General features: G+C 49.7%; 1 protein-coding gene across 1 annotated transcript in view; it reads right to left on the bottom strand.

Moving 5' to 3' along the window:
- Positions 1–956: 956 nt before the first annotated feature.
- SH3RF2 (SH3 domain containing ring finger 2) overlaps positions 957–13,712 on the bottom strand; it is a 103,061-nt gene continuing 90,305 nt past the window's right edge. Inside the window, exons 8-10 of the mRNA XM_075996169.1 lie at positions 8,168–8,400; positions 3,684–4,033; positions 957–1,301 (exon numbers count right to left, since the gene is read on the bottom strand). Of these exons, the coding sequence (XP_075852284.1) occupies positions 1,026–1,301; positions 3,684–4,033; positions 8,168–8,400 (859 nt within the window). The 3' untranslated portion in view covers positions 957–1,025. The remainder of the gene's footprint in view (positions 1,302–3,683; positions 4,034–8,167; positions 8,401–13,712) is intronic.

The raw sequence follows: 13,712 nt of genomic DNA, 5'->3' as shown, positions 1-13,712 counted from the left end.
GCTTCCCCCTTTCCTCTCCAACCTTCATTGTCCAGTCCTTGTCATGGCAGCTTTCCTCTAGGCTGCACCCACCCCTTGGACGGGCATATTCCTGCTGACGTCGTCGTCTCGTGGGGGAAACAGCTGAGCTGCCCCACAGGAGGGGAAACCAAGGCAAGTCAAGACTGGTGCAATGCAAACAGAATTGACATCCAGGCTCCAGCCCCATAGGAGGCTGTTTCTAAGCATGTTGTGTTTTCTTGGGAAAGTCAGCCTATAGAGCCAGGGTGGATCAATTGCCAGTGATACCTTACATGGCCCTATCCACAGCCCCATGCTTTCTGCTTATCTGTCGTGTAGGATTATATGTGAGAAAGCAGATCAAGAAGCTTAAAGTATGATAATCTTTTGATACTTGGTAGTCAGCTGTCTCTCTGACCTTGTTTGGGGCAAACATGGGGAGCTTACTCCTTCTAGTTTTGGTGGGTTCTCAGAATGTTCAAAGTCTCCATCACACCCCTCCCAGAAATTCTACCTTTGCAGCCAGGATTATGACTTTACAGAAGGAAAAAAAAAAATACAGTAGCTACTAGTGGCCAGTGCACAGGCCCCGGCAGATGGCAGAAGCTGTCACAATGCTTGCTGAGGTTATGATAAGGTCAAAGAAGCAATGCCAACAATCCCACCCTTCACATCGCCTTGCTGGAGCCCCTGTTAGGACACTGTAGAAATTCTACACAGAGCACAGGGGATGAGAGGCCACACGCTCCATGCTGGGGAACAAAGTGGGCACAGCAGTCTCCCGCTCCTTGGTCTGAGTAGTGGGCTTTGCTGCATCAAATCATTATGTCTGGAAGGATGCCCAATCTATCCTCCCACCCAGGGCAGGAATTCCCACTTCCACCTTTTTTTTCCTGGAGGTAAAATGGGAAGAACAAGGACCCCCTACTCAAGTCCCCAAAGAATGGCAGCATGCCTTTAGTGGAGGCAGACTGTATTGAAATGCAATTCACCTCTTTGGGGTCTAGGAAAAGCCACCTGTAGATTCATTTGCTGGGAAACACGGTCTGCGTGGCTGCGGCAGCGGGAACCAGGACGGTGGCCTTGCCAAGAGCTGACTTTCTCCGGGGGTCTGTCTGCTGTCCGGAGTGGCAGCCACTTCGATGGGCGAATAGGATGGTCATCTCTGAGCCCAGGGAGGATGCTTCATGCTGGGGCCCCTTGAGGGTCACTGGCTGTTCAGGCTTCCCGGAGGTGGGATGGGAGGTGTAGTGTTTGGTAGGAGGAGGGCTGTAATTCTGAAATCTCACGGTTTTGACTTGCTGCAAGAGAAAGGAGAGCAAAGGGACATGGGTAAGGTGGGAGATGTGTGTTATTTTCTCCTGGGACTTGGTTCGTGGTGTTTTCCTATACCTGTCTACACTCGAAATGCCTCTTTTATGTGTTCACTCAGCAAATATTTGCGTATCATATAAGTGTCTCCTATGCACCACGCACTACGTTAGGTGCTGTGGATCCAACAGTGAACAAAACCATCCCGACAGACAATTGTAACGAGTGTTATGATGGGGAAATATAAGATGCTGAGAATGCAGAGTGGTATCTACCTCCAGCTGGAAAGGGGTGGACAGGGAAGTCTTCCTAGAGGCAGAACTGTTTAAATGGAGAACTGTCTGGGAGCAGTGGCTCACGCCTGTAATCCCAGCACTTTGGGAGGCTGAGGTGGGAGGATCACTTGAGGCCAGGAGTTTGAGACCAGCCTGAGCAACATAACGCGACCCTGTCTCTACAAAAAATAGAAAAATTAGTGCGAGACTACAGGGCGTGGTGGCGTGCACCCCTAGTCCAACTACTTAGGAGGCTGAGGTGGGAGGATCGCTTGAGCTCAGGGAGTTCAAGGCTGCAGGAAGCTGTGATGGTGCCACTCCACTCCAGCCTGGGGGACAGAGGGAGACCTCGTATCAGATGAATAAATAAAAACTGAATGATTAGGAATTATCTGGGAGAAATACGGTAGGCAACCTCCTGTGAAAAGGGCCTGAGGCAAAAGTGTATGATCCCTTCCAGAAAGTGAAAGTTTGCCTTCCCTCTCTCCTCCCTGCCCATCATTAAGGCCTGTCTCTGGGCCCCCCTCCTCCTTGGGCCTCTCCTGATGACTTCATTTACAGATTTCCTTAGAGTAGAGTTTGCAAACTGGATGCCCGCTGGCTGATTTTAGCCTGCAGAATGTCTGCGGGTTTGAATGACTCGCCAACACAAATTGGGAGATTGCATATAAAAATCAGACTTTCATATGTCTCTTTTAAAAAACGAAAGATCTGGCACCCTGGGCCTATGGCCCATTCCGGCAGCAGCTGGCTAGAGCTGAGAAGCAGTCCCCCTTTATATGAGAGTCACGATCTCCAGTTTGTGTCAATCCCTGTCTTGGGGCATAACGAAGTGTTCGATGGTACTGCTTAGGAATGATTTCTTCTTTCCATAAAATTCAATCCTAGGGTCGTCCACCAAGAATCCAAGTTTTTTCCCACTTTCTGATCCTCACCATATCTGGCCGAGGTCTGGGCACTTACTAAACACAGTTTGAGGGCTGTATCTAATAACTGGAGTATTGGGCAAGTGGGGCCTAGCAGACTTTGAATTATTTGAATACTACAATTCAGGATAAGAACTCTGAACATTTATATCAGTTAACATTAACTTTTTCCAAATGCTTTTCCCTATAAGCATATAGCTTAGCATTAAGATGGGTTTTTGTATCGGATCTGGATTCTACTCCAGAAAATGAGGATGAAACTAATGCCTGCTTCAGAGGGTTGTCGTCAGGATTAAATGAGATGAGGCATGTGAAGTAGTCAGCATGGTGCCTGCCAGGTCATTAGTATTCGGTAAATGCTTAACAAATAGGGGAAAACCACACTGTCTTTCTGTTTTGGGGAAATGGGTGATGCTGGTGGTGGCGGTAGAAGTGACAATAGTGGTGATGTGCTGGTGGTGATCAGTGATGATGATCGTGGTGATATTCAATGAGCATCACCTAATTTTCTAATGTCACCTCTTCCTTCCCACCATCCATCCTGCTTCAAGGACATTATGGAGACCATAAGCCTTGTAACAAGAACTCTTATGCTTTTCTAGTGGGAAAAGTCCTGGATTGGAAGTAAACAGATCTGACCTCTGCCAAAGAGGTCACAATAAGTTGGTTGTTGGCGTCCTTATCATTCAGTGTGAACTTGATGCCACTTAAATCCGCCTGTGTCTCAGTTGCCTCTTTTATACCATGAATAATTACATGCCAAGCCCTATGTAAGCCCATTACATATCTCATTTCATCCCCACTCCAGTCCTATTTGGCCATTCCTATTCTTCCCTGCATTTAACAGGTTAGGCAAAAAAAAAAAAAAAAATCCCAGAAGGGTAAAGTGTTTTGGCCGAAGATGCCAAAGCCACGTTTTCCTCACGCCACTCTGGGCCTCAGAGGAAGTACGTATGAAATATCTGGGAGGCTCAAAGGAGAACGGGCAACCCAGCCAGGGAGGGCGGTAGAGGCATGAGGCTGTGCGTGTGTTGGGGGGTGTCGTGTGTGAGGGTTCATTTGCGGCTGCAGGTTTGGTTCCTCGTCCGCTGACACCGATATCCCAGGAGCCGGGACACGGTGCAAACTGCGGGTCTACAGGGTCAGGCCCCCAGTGACACGCCACGCCTACCTTTTCGGTGCCATTTCTTGAGTTTTCTGGTTTCACCAGGATGGACGGCGGTGCGGACGCCGGCGGCTTCGGCGGAGGCTCGCTCTTGGCGGGGATGTCCTTGCCTTCCACGATGAGGGAGCTGGCGGCCGAGTGCGTGCGGGCGTCGCCGGCCCTGCTGACGCCCGTGAGGGCCGGCTCCCCCGTGGGCGCGGGCTTGGGGCCCGTCTCCACCGCCGGCGAGGCGGGGCCCCCGTGCGGCTGGTAGAACGGGAGCTGCTGGGGCCGCACGACCACGGTGGGGCTGCGTCGGAGGGAGCCCAGCACGAGGGCGCGCACGCCCGACTGCACGGGTCTCTGCAGGGATCCATCTGGGGAGGCAGACGACAGGCGCGTCAGCGACAGGGCGGCGGCCGGTGGAAGCGCGTGCGCTGCTCCTGACGGACAGCCGGGACAGGCCGCGTCCCGCGTCCCGCCCGTTCTCCCGGCCGGTCCCGACCTTGCGCTGTTCTAGCGCTGGTGGCGGAAGCGGGAGGCAAACCCCTCCAGCGGATGTCGCGCGTGGGGCTCACAGAGGATATGACTTCCATTCGCTCCCACCGCATGTGTGTGCACACACACACCACACACCACACACACCACACCACATACACACACACACCACACACACATACCACACACACCACACACCACACTACATACACACACACACCACACACACATACCACACACACCACACACCACACACACCACACCACATACACACACACACACACACCACACACACATACCACACACACCACACACACACCACATACCACACACAAACACCACACATATACCACAAACGCACACACCACATACCACACACACACACACCACACACCACTACCACACACACCACACACACCACACATACACACACCACACACACACACCACACACACCACACACACCACACATACACACACGCCACACACACACACCACACACCACACACACACCACGCACACCACACATACACACACCACACACACACACCACACACACACACCACACACCACACATACACACACACACACCACATACACACACACACACCACATACACACACGCACACCACGCACAGTGTGAAACAGACACAGAAGCAGGCAGACCAAATAAGAAACAAAAGACAGAGCCGGGGCAGAGACAGAGAGCAGAAACCGAGAAACACAAGGGAGGGACAACTCAGCAGGACGGGAGAGCGGGAAAGAGGAAAAGAGAGGGAGGCAGGGAGAGGAGAACTCTCACCAGCTACTTGCTGAGGAGAAGCCTCACAGAAGCTTCAGGCAGGGGGTGGTGGGGTCTCCTTTGCGGGGCGCAGGGAGGACGGGTGAGTGGGAATAAGGTGAGTGCGCTAGGGAAGCACCACCCAGACAGAGGCAGATTCAGGCAGGTCACCTATTCCAGAGTTAGGGCTGGGCGAACGAGCTTTGTAAAGTCTCCCGACATAGATCTGGAAGCAGACCTTCTCCTGGGGAGCCTGGGAGAAGTCAGTCACATCACCTCCTTGCACCTGGGGTTCCTCGTTTGTAAACTGGAGATAGTAACAGTATCTCACAGGGCTTCTGGGAGGATTAGGCTTTATGAAGTGTGCAAAGTGTTAGGACAGTGCCTGGAATATAATAAATGCCCTGTGCTTGTTAGCTATCATTATTTTTGGGTAAGACATAGCATGCCCTAAAATTGCAAGGTCCAAGAGTTTGGTTTTGCCCCTTCCTGAGCTCATTCTTTTTCTTCTTTTTTAAAAAATTGAGATGGTCCTCCCTCAGTAAAAGGAAGCCATCTTTCCCCTCAAATTCTCTGGAAGACAGGAGATCCGCATCCCTTGGACATATGTCCTGCGGGTGACGTGGGGAGTCGGGCGTTCACTGCGTGCTGTGGGGAGGTGGGGGAGACACCCCTGAGAAACATTTTGGGCCGTCTCTCTGTGAGGGCCTGCCAGCATTTAGAGAGCCATAGGTTACGTCCCAGCCAGAGATGTTAGTATAAAACTTTGTGACACTCCACGGCCACGTGTTTGAATCAGAGTCATCTGTGTCCAGCACAGAGGGCCTGAGCCAAGGCCACGTCTGCACTGGGACTCTTTGTCAAGCCGGGCGCGAACACGGAAAGCAGAACGCACACTCAACACAGCCGGCGTCCTCGGCCGCTGCGAGCGAGCCAGTCACCATCTACACAAGTCCGACCTTTCACTTGAGACATTTATTTTTCCACTGACAGCCCTGTGAGGTGCACACGGTCAATTCCCCTGTAATTTCTCTTTACTTTGGGGAGATTGATAGCCTGACCAGCCTCGCCTTGGGAAAAGGGAGAAAGAGAAAGCCTCCAGGACCCGGGAAGTCAAAGCAGCACGGGCAGACATGTCCTGAGGCTCTCATTAATGCCTGAAACATCGGTTTTATGCCTCATCTATTTATCTTGCCAATTCCTAATTTTCCAAGAGATTTAATGCTTTCTCTCTCTCTCTCTCTCTCTCTCTCTCTCTCTCTCTCTCTCTCTCTCTCTCTCTCTCTTTCAGAGTCTGCTTTGTTGCCCAGGCTAGAGTGAGTGCCGTGGCGTCAGCCTAGCTCACGGCAACCTCAAACTCCTGGGCTCAAGCGATCCTGCTGCCTCAGCCTCCCAAGTAGCTGGGACTACAGGCATGTGTCACCATGCCCGGCTAATTTTTTCTATATATATTAGTTGGCCAATTAATTTCTTTCTATGTATAGTAGAGACAGGGTCTCTCTCTTGCTCAGGCTGGTTTCCAACTCCTGACCTCAAGCAATCTGCCCGCCTTGGCCACCCAGAGTGCTAAGATTACAGGCGTGAGCCACCGGGCCTGGCCTTAATGCTTTCTTATTACATGTGCATACAATGCAAGAAGTCAAAGCTCCAAGCCAGTCAAGATCTATGCGAAGGTAGATTGTAGAGAGGGCATGGATCAAAGGAAGTATGAGCAATTGCCCAGAGGATGCAATTCTCTGCATTCCTAAGTGGTCTGGACAGAGTGTGGACATTCCTAAGTGAATTCACACTCTGGATGGACCAAAGATGATCTGCTTAGTTATAGGAGCAATGATAACCCTAATAAAATAATATTATAAAAATTAGTGTTTTTTTGAGAGATTAATTATGTGCCAGGCACTGCCATCAGGCTCATGTGAATGGTTTTATTAAATCCATCCAGTAACCCTGATGAGGTAGGTATTATTTTTATTTTTACTTTATAAATGAGTGAACTGAAGACTGAAGGGGTTGGTAACTTGCTTAAGGCTGTCGTGGTGGGATTACTTATTTTGTGTGAGCGCTGGGGGGAGAGGTGGAGGATGGTAGGGAGGGTGCAGGAGGGAGGCGTGGTTGGCAGGAATGCAGTGGCCAGAGCAGCGGTCTGGTGGTCAAGCAGGTTGTTGGATGAAAGCACTGGGGCAGGTGGAGCTAAATTTGTCTCTTTTTCTTGGTGAATGTTCCCGTGTGGCATATTGTCCCACACGCTTGCTATTCTTCTGCCTTGACTAGTCAGATTGCATTTTCATGTCAACCATTTGTTAAGATCCCAAGAGAGATTGGGGACCCTGATTTAAATCAGGGAACATGGAATAAGTCATATTTACTGTGCTTGGCTTTGTGTCCTCGACAGAGACGTAAGAATATAAAATTTTGATTTTTTTTTTTTTTGTAGAACAATTGGGTTTCAAATACTTTTTAGAATACCTAAAAATGGAATCTTATATAGAAGTTCCACCTGTGAAGAGATAAATGCCTGGTTCTTAAGATGAAGAATCTGTATATATTGCCATGTGTGCAATGTGGATGTTATGTAGGTAAAAATAAAAGCAAGGTGCAGAATAGTACAGTGCGTATGATAACAAGTTTGTGTATCTTTCTATTTCTCTGTCTATCTATCTATCTATGGAAGAGAACTTGGGCTGGGGGTTAAGGATATGAAGGAGATTTGCTTTTGAATACTTTGTACGCTATAATCTTTCTGTTTTTACCCTATGCATTCATTTACTTAAATAACATAGTGGGAATCGGGAGCTCTAAGCACTGCCTCTTCAATCCTCATTTCCTACTCCCACCCTCTGCGTGCTCACCCCATCCTTCCCTGTTTGTCTTGTGGCACCCCCTGAGGGTTCCCTGGAACATAGTTTGAGAAGCACTGACCCGGCCAGCGCTTTGGTCATTCTGCCTTAAGAGCCAGCATCCATGTTGGCCATGTTCTAATTACGTGTTGGCACTCAGGGCTGCTATTACCCTAGTCATTCAACTTGCATGTATGAAGTGACACAAGGCAGTGACCTTGAGTCAGTCTAGCTTCACTCAATAAAACGACTCATCATTTGGGAATTGCAAAGCAGCCTTTGCAGTGGCTCCGTGTACAGCCAAGCTCCTGTTTTTGTGAAAAGCATCCGGTGTACCCTGGGGTCACAGCCCGCCATCACTCAGCTCATGGCACCTACCTCTCTTTCACCACTTACTCTTTCTCATGCTGCTCCGCCCTTTCCGAAGAGACCCTTGTCCTATGGTCCCGGTTCCGGCTGTGCTCCTTACGGGGTTGACAATGGCGGTGGGCACGAAGACGGATTTGAAGGGACGGCTTTGCCGGGGGTCACCTTCTGAAATGCTGCCTTGGGAGGACACAGAGGAGGTGGATAATGTCCATGTGGCGTAGAGACCAGGGCTCCGGGAATCTGGAAAACTAGAGGTCTTTCTGGTTGTTGGACATTTTTTTTTTTTAAAGAGAAAAAATAGAAAAAGAAAACATTCAGTTTTATTTTAAAAACCTAACAGCTCCCAACCATATATAAAATGTAACCACTTTTGACCTTCCCACCCAGCCATTCAGACTCTTTGTCAACCACGGTCTTAACCAAGTTGGTCCCACCTCCCTACACCTTGTTAGCCTGAGGTTTGCTAGGCGCAGGGGGAGGGGCCACACGGAGGCCCTGGTGGAAGCAGAAGACTCGAATTTCACCATCTCTCGCTCTGATTCTGGTCACCCCTCACCCCACGTCCCTTTAGCCCTTGAGTCCAAAGCACAAGATCCTGTCTGTGTCCAACTTGCTTTGCAGTGGCAGTTTCTTAGTCAGTCAGTGACTTTTCCGCTAGATTCTAAACTCTTTGAAGGCAGAGATTTTATAGCTTACTTTATTTTCATTTATTTATTTTTTTAGAGACAGGGTCTTGCTCTGTTGCTCATGCTGGAGTGCAGTGGTGTCATCGTGCCTCGCCGTAACCTCAAACTCCCTGTGATCCTCTAACCTCAAGCGATCCTCCCGCCTCAGCCTCCCAAGCAGCTGGGACTACAGGTGTGTCCTATCATAGCTGGCTAATTTTTAAATTTTTATGTAGAGATGGGGTCTCACTATGTTGCCCATGTTGGTCTCGAACTCCTGGCCTCAAGGAATTCTCTTGCCTCAGCCTCCCAAAGTGCCGGGATTACAGGCGGGTCCACAGTGTCCTGCCTTATTTTTAATATTTTATCTCCCTGTATTCTTCATATATTGTTGACTAATAAACATTTGTTGAATGGCTGCCATGATGTTTTTAGCACTGAAGCCAGTTCATTTTGGCTAACACATGTTGAGTGCTTACTGTATGCCAGGCACTGGCCAAGTGGCTTTGCCCACATTTTATCTCATGAGTTCTTTACAACAGCTTTCTTAGATATGTACTCTTAGTGCCACTATTTTATAAACAAAAAAATACAAAGACTTACAGTTACTTGCCCAAGGAACTACTGGGCCTGGGATTTGAACCCAGGTTTAGGCTGGCCATCTGTTCTTACCACCTCTAGTTAGAACATTCATCATTTGGTAGCAGAAAAAGCCCTTTATTCTGCCTGAAATGAATGAACTGAAGCAGCTGGTAGGCCCTATGTACGCCTCCATAAAACTCTAATTCTTCAGCCTCAGGCTGTGATTTTTGAGAGTAGTATTAAAGTTTTATAAAACAACAATCCCTTGTCCATCGTTTCCAGCCTGCAGCTCCCAGAACTCCGTGGGGAGTGGCTGTCATCTTCGTGCCTTTCTTGCCCTTTTACCAATCCAGCCCCAACATCACATCTCTTACCGAGCAGCCCATCCATCACCTTGTCACTCTGTTGATTAAGTAACTTCTACTAATTCCCTGGGAATAATGAACACAGCCAAGGCGCTGGCACAGAGATGCCCTCGTGGTTTCCTTCCCACCAATGCCTCCAGGTCTTCGGTTAAGGTCATTTCTCTTTCTCCTCATCCTCCTCTTGCTCCTTTTCTCTTGATTAAAAAAGTGATATGTAGCTTACTAATGAGTCAGTATTCTATGAAGATAGGCAAAGCATCATTTAATTGTGGCCAACGCCGCCCAAGAAGTATATCTGGCCAAATGCTCCAGGAACGGATGCTTGCAGCAAGGGGACTTCTATTCGTAGCTGTCAACCTGCCTCTGGTCCCCATGGTGGTGCAGCCAGTGAAGAGGAGTGGGGCTGTCTACCGGGGAGGGGTCAGACTATGTCCTGGAGAGAAATGCTCAGCACTGGCTTCCATGGCGGAGTGCAGCTGATCTGCCTGCCTTCTGAAAAGAGGCTTCGAGGTGTTGAATGCTGCAAAATGGATTGGCAACAGGCGAGGCAGGTTCCCAAATTCTTCCCAGCAGTAGCAACAGCAGCAGCATTAAGGACAGAATACAGCTAATTAGGCCCTAGCCGCTCTCATTCCACCAATCCCTTCTTTGAATGACTGTTTATAGAGACAGAGGTGCGACCCCATTTCTCCGGGCCAGATTCCAGGAACTCCTCAATCCCATGCCTCCCATCCAACAAGGAGTCCCTCTATGTCTTTTGGCAAAAAGCTCAGCACTCACCTGGCTCTTTCTTCCAACATCAAAGCATTTTACTAACATTCACTAATTGATTCCCGTGACACCCCAGTCCTGCAGACATTATGATCTCTGTTTTCCAGATGGGGAGACCGAAAGGCATTCTGGGCGTAAGTGGGACGAGTGGATGTTGCACCTGGTTGGCTGCATGGTGCAGGTCCCTGTGTCCTTCTCTCTACCTGGTACGTTGGCCCTGACGAGCTTGCCTGATTGCACAGGGGGCATCATGAGCAGCAGCTCCTCTGTGCTCACCACTGGCAGCTGGACCTTGACAATCTTTGTGTAGATCGGTTCAGAGAGTTAAAGGCCAATGAGTGGTGGCCCATGTATTGCTTATCTCCACCCATAAAGGACCAGGTAGGCGTATGTGTCTGAAGTTGCAAGGAAGAGGAAGATCCCGGCTAGCAGGGCAGAAGCAAGCTTATTGGGAGGGCAGGAGGGGGCTTGGAAACAGGATCCGGAGGCTGCAGAGAGCTGGGCAGCAGGTGGCTGGGCTCTCACCATGAATGGTCTTTAGCGTTGCCCACTTCTCGCTTCCTCCCTTATTTACATTTCGAAGTCCCCAGGGGGAGCGTCAGATTGGCTGAACCTGCCCCTTCGCTGTGTTGATGGGTTGAGGAGGAAAAAGGGGAGGATTTGGTTTCTTGAGCCTCTGAAGAGAGAGGAAGCGTCTGCCTCCCACCACGACTGCACATGAAAGAGGACACCCAGGGGATGTTGGTTGCCACACAGATGGAAACCTGACAAATGCTCTGTACAGACTAAGCCAGCGAACGTCTCCGGGAGCTGGGAAGAGGCACCATGGTGGCAGAGACTCAACTGTGGTCTGCAACAGCTGGACAGCTTGGTGTCACCAGCTAGCACCGAGGGCTGCGGCACAGGGCAGCACAGCTGCCTTTTCCTCTCTGGTGCTTGAAAGGCTCATTCGCCGAATCTTAAATCTAAACCCTGACATTCTGGTTGATTCTCATCTACAGTTAATCCCTAAACTCTGGCTGGTTCAGTTCATTAGGGGTGGTGCTAATTAGATAAAGGTTGAAATGCTCGGTGGGGGGGCACCTTACACTGCGGAGCCCGGGCTGTCTTGTAAGAGGCTGCGTGACGCACCACGGGGCCGCATGTGCAGAGCCATCCTGCAAACAGAAACAGGCTGGGGGCGGAATCCTCAAATGCACAGCATCCAAGAGCAGACTGGGCTTGCACGTGTAGGCCAGCCCGCTCGGGTCTTGCTCACAACTTGCTCATGGTTGTAGAAACTCAGCTAACAACGAACAGCATCACTCAGCCCCAATAGTGGGAAGAACTAAAGTTCCCACAGTGGAAAGGGTACTTAAGTACAAGGGTTACCTGCCTGCACCTAGATAGATAAATTGGGCGTATGTCATTCATGTCCAGGATTAGTGGGAAGGGAACATTCTTTGCATCACAGAGACCATCAAGGAAAACGTGCCAACACTGCAGAGGCCTCGATCCTCTGTCACCTAATAACCCGCCAGGAGCACATCCTCTGACAGGGACTTGTTCTACGGAATGCTGGTTTCCCGTAAGCAGAATCATGCCTCAACATTAGCCACACCTCAGTATATGCATATGTTCAGATTCCTATGAGCTGGGAGGAAGGGGTGAACCCAGTGACAACCTACAGAGCCGAGACTCCATCGTCTGACGTGCAGGCATCTCCAAGGGCCTGAGAATAGATGCTGACCACTCAACTTGCCCAAGAACACAAGAGATCTCCCCAAAAGAAAAGCCAAGAAGGAGAGAAACGGAAGCTGGAGCCTTGAAATATACTGGAATGGAACCCTACATGCATTCTAGTTAGGGTGACCATAGGGCCTGATTTTCCCAGGAGAGTCTCAGTGGTTACCTGCCCCAAAGTGTCCTAGTTTGGATGATAAAATATATGGCCACCCTTGTTTTAATGGTTCTTCGATGGCATAACCAGGATGTTGGGTTAAGGCCTAATATCTAAGCAAATACCCTAGAAGTAGGCAAGGGCTCTGGGGAATTCATGGAAGAAACCGTTCCTAAGTTAGGACAGGCATCCTCCTTGCTCCTCACTGTTACTTCTAGAACACTCCCCCCACCCTCCTCAACACTTCCGGGCTCTGACTCCTATCAGCAGACTGGACCACCTACGTGCCACCTTGCTGTGACCATCATTTACCCTCTCGGCCTCTCCCCTCGTTCTTGAAGACTCTGGCTGCTGGCCGAGTGTCGCTCTCTGGATACAACTGACCCTACCACGATGATCTCATCTAGTCTTATGGCTCTAAGCAGCATCTCAAGGCCGGAGCTCTTTCTTAGATGCTAAACTGGTGTGCTCCACTGCTCACCAACATCCTTACTTGGATCACTGAGAGGCATCTCAGACTTAATCTGCTGCCAGCTAAGCCTTTGCTTCCCTCACACCTCCAAACCGGTTCCTCTCGTGGGCTCCATCACCTCTGTCTCAGTGAAAAGCAACCCCATCTTCCAGTTACTCAGGGCAAAAAAACCTGGACTCACCTTGAATCCTCTATTCTTTCACACCTGATGTTGGATCTATTAGAACATCCTGGGGTTTATAATTTCAAGTATATCCAGAATCTAACTAGTTTTCCCTACCTTCACAGCTAACGCCCTGGTTCAATGCATTATCACCTCTCCCCAGTATTATTGCAATAGCCCCTTAACTATGTTTTATGCTTTTCCACTTTCCTATCTATAGTTTATTCTCAACGAATGCAGCAACTTGAGGGATTCTGGTTAAACATGGCTTAGATCATGCCACTCTTCTGCTCAAAACCCTGCAACAGGGTTTAAAGCCCAATCCCTCGTCCTGCATAAGCTGGCCCCAGTACTATTCTGACCTCACCTCCTACTCACTTGCTCTAATCCAAGCCTGCCGGCCTTCGTGTCGGGCACTCTCCTACTCGGGGCCTTTGGACCCGAGGTTCCTGTGGCTTGGGATCCACCTCCCTCAGAGCGCCACGGGGCTCACCCCAGCTCCTTCATTCCTCCTCCTTGCTTCTCAGCAGGGCCACCCTGAACCAATTTGTCTGAGATCTTAACCACCCCCACGCAGATTCTATCTGCACTTGCAGAGTTTTCTTCTCAGCCCTTATCACTAACATACCACATATCTTACTCATTTATTTGGTTTCTTATCGTCTTGTGTACTGG

Source organism: Microcebus murinus, chromosome 21 (assembly GCF_040939455.1).
Source record: "Microcebus murinus isolate Inina chromosome 21, M.murinus_Inina_mat1.0, whole genome shotgun sequence".
NCBI classification, from domain to species: Eukaryota; Metazoa; Chordata; class Mammalia; order Primates; family Cheirogaleidae; genus Microcebus; species Microcebus murinus.
The sequence above is the reverse complement of the archived record's forward strand: the minus strand, read 5'-3'. Positions and strand labels throughout refer to the sequence as shown.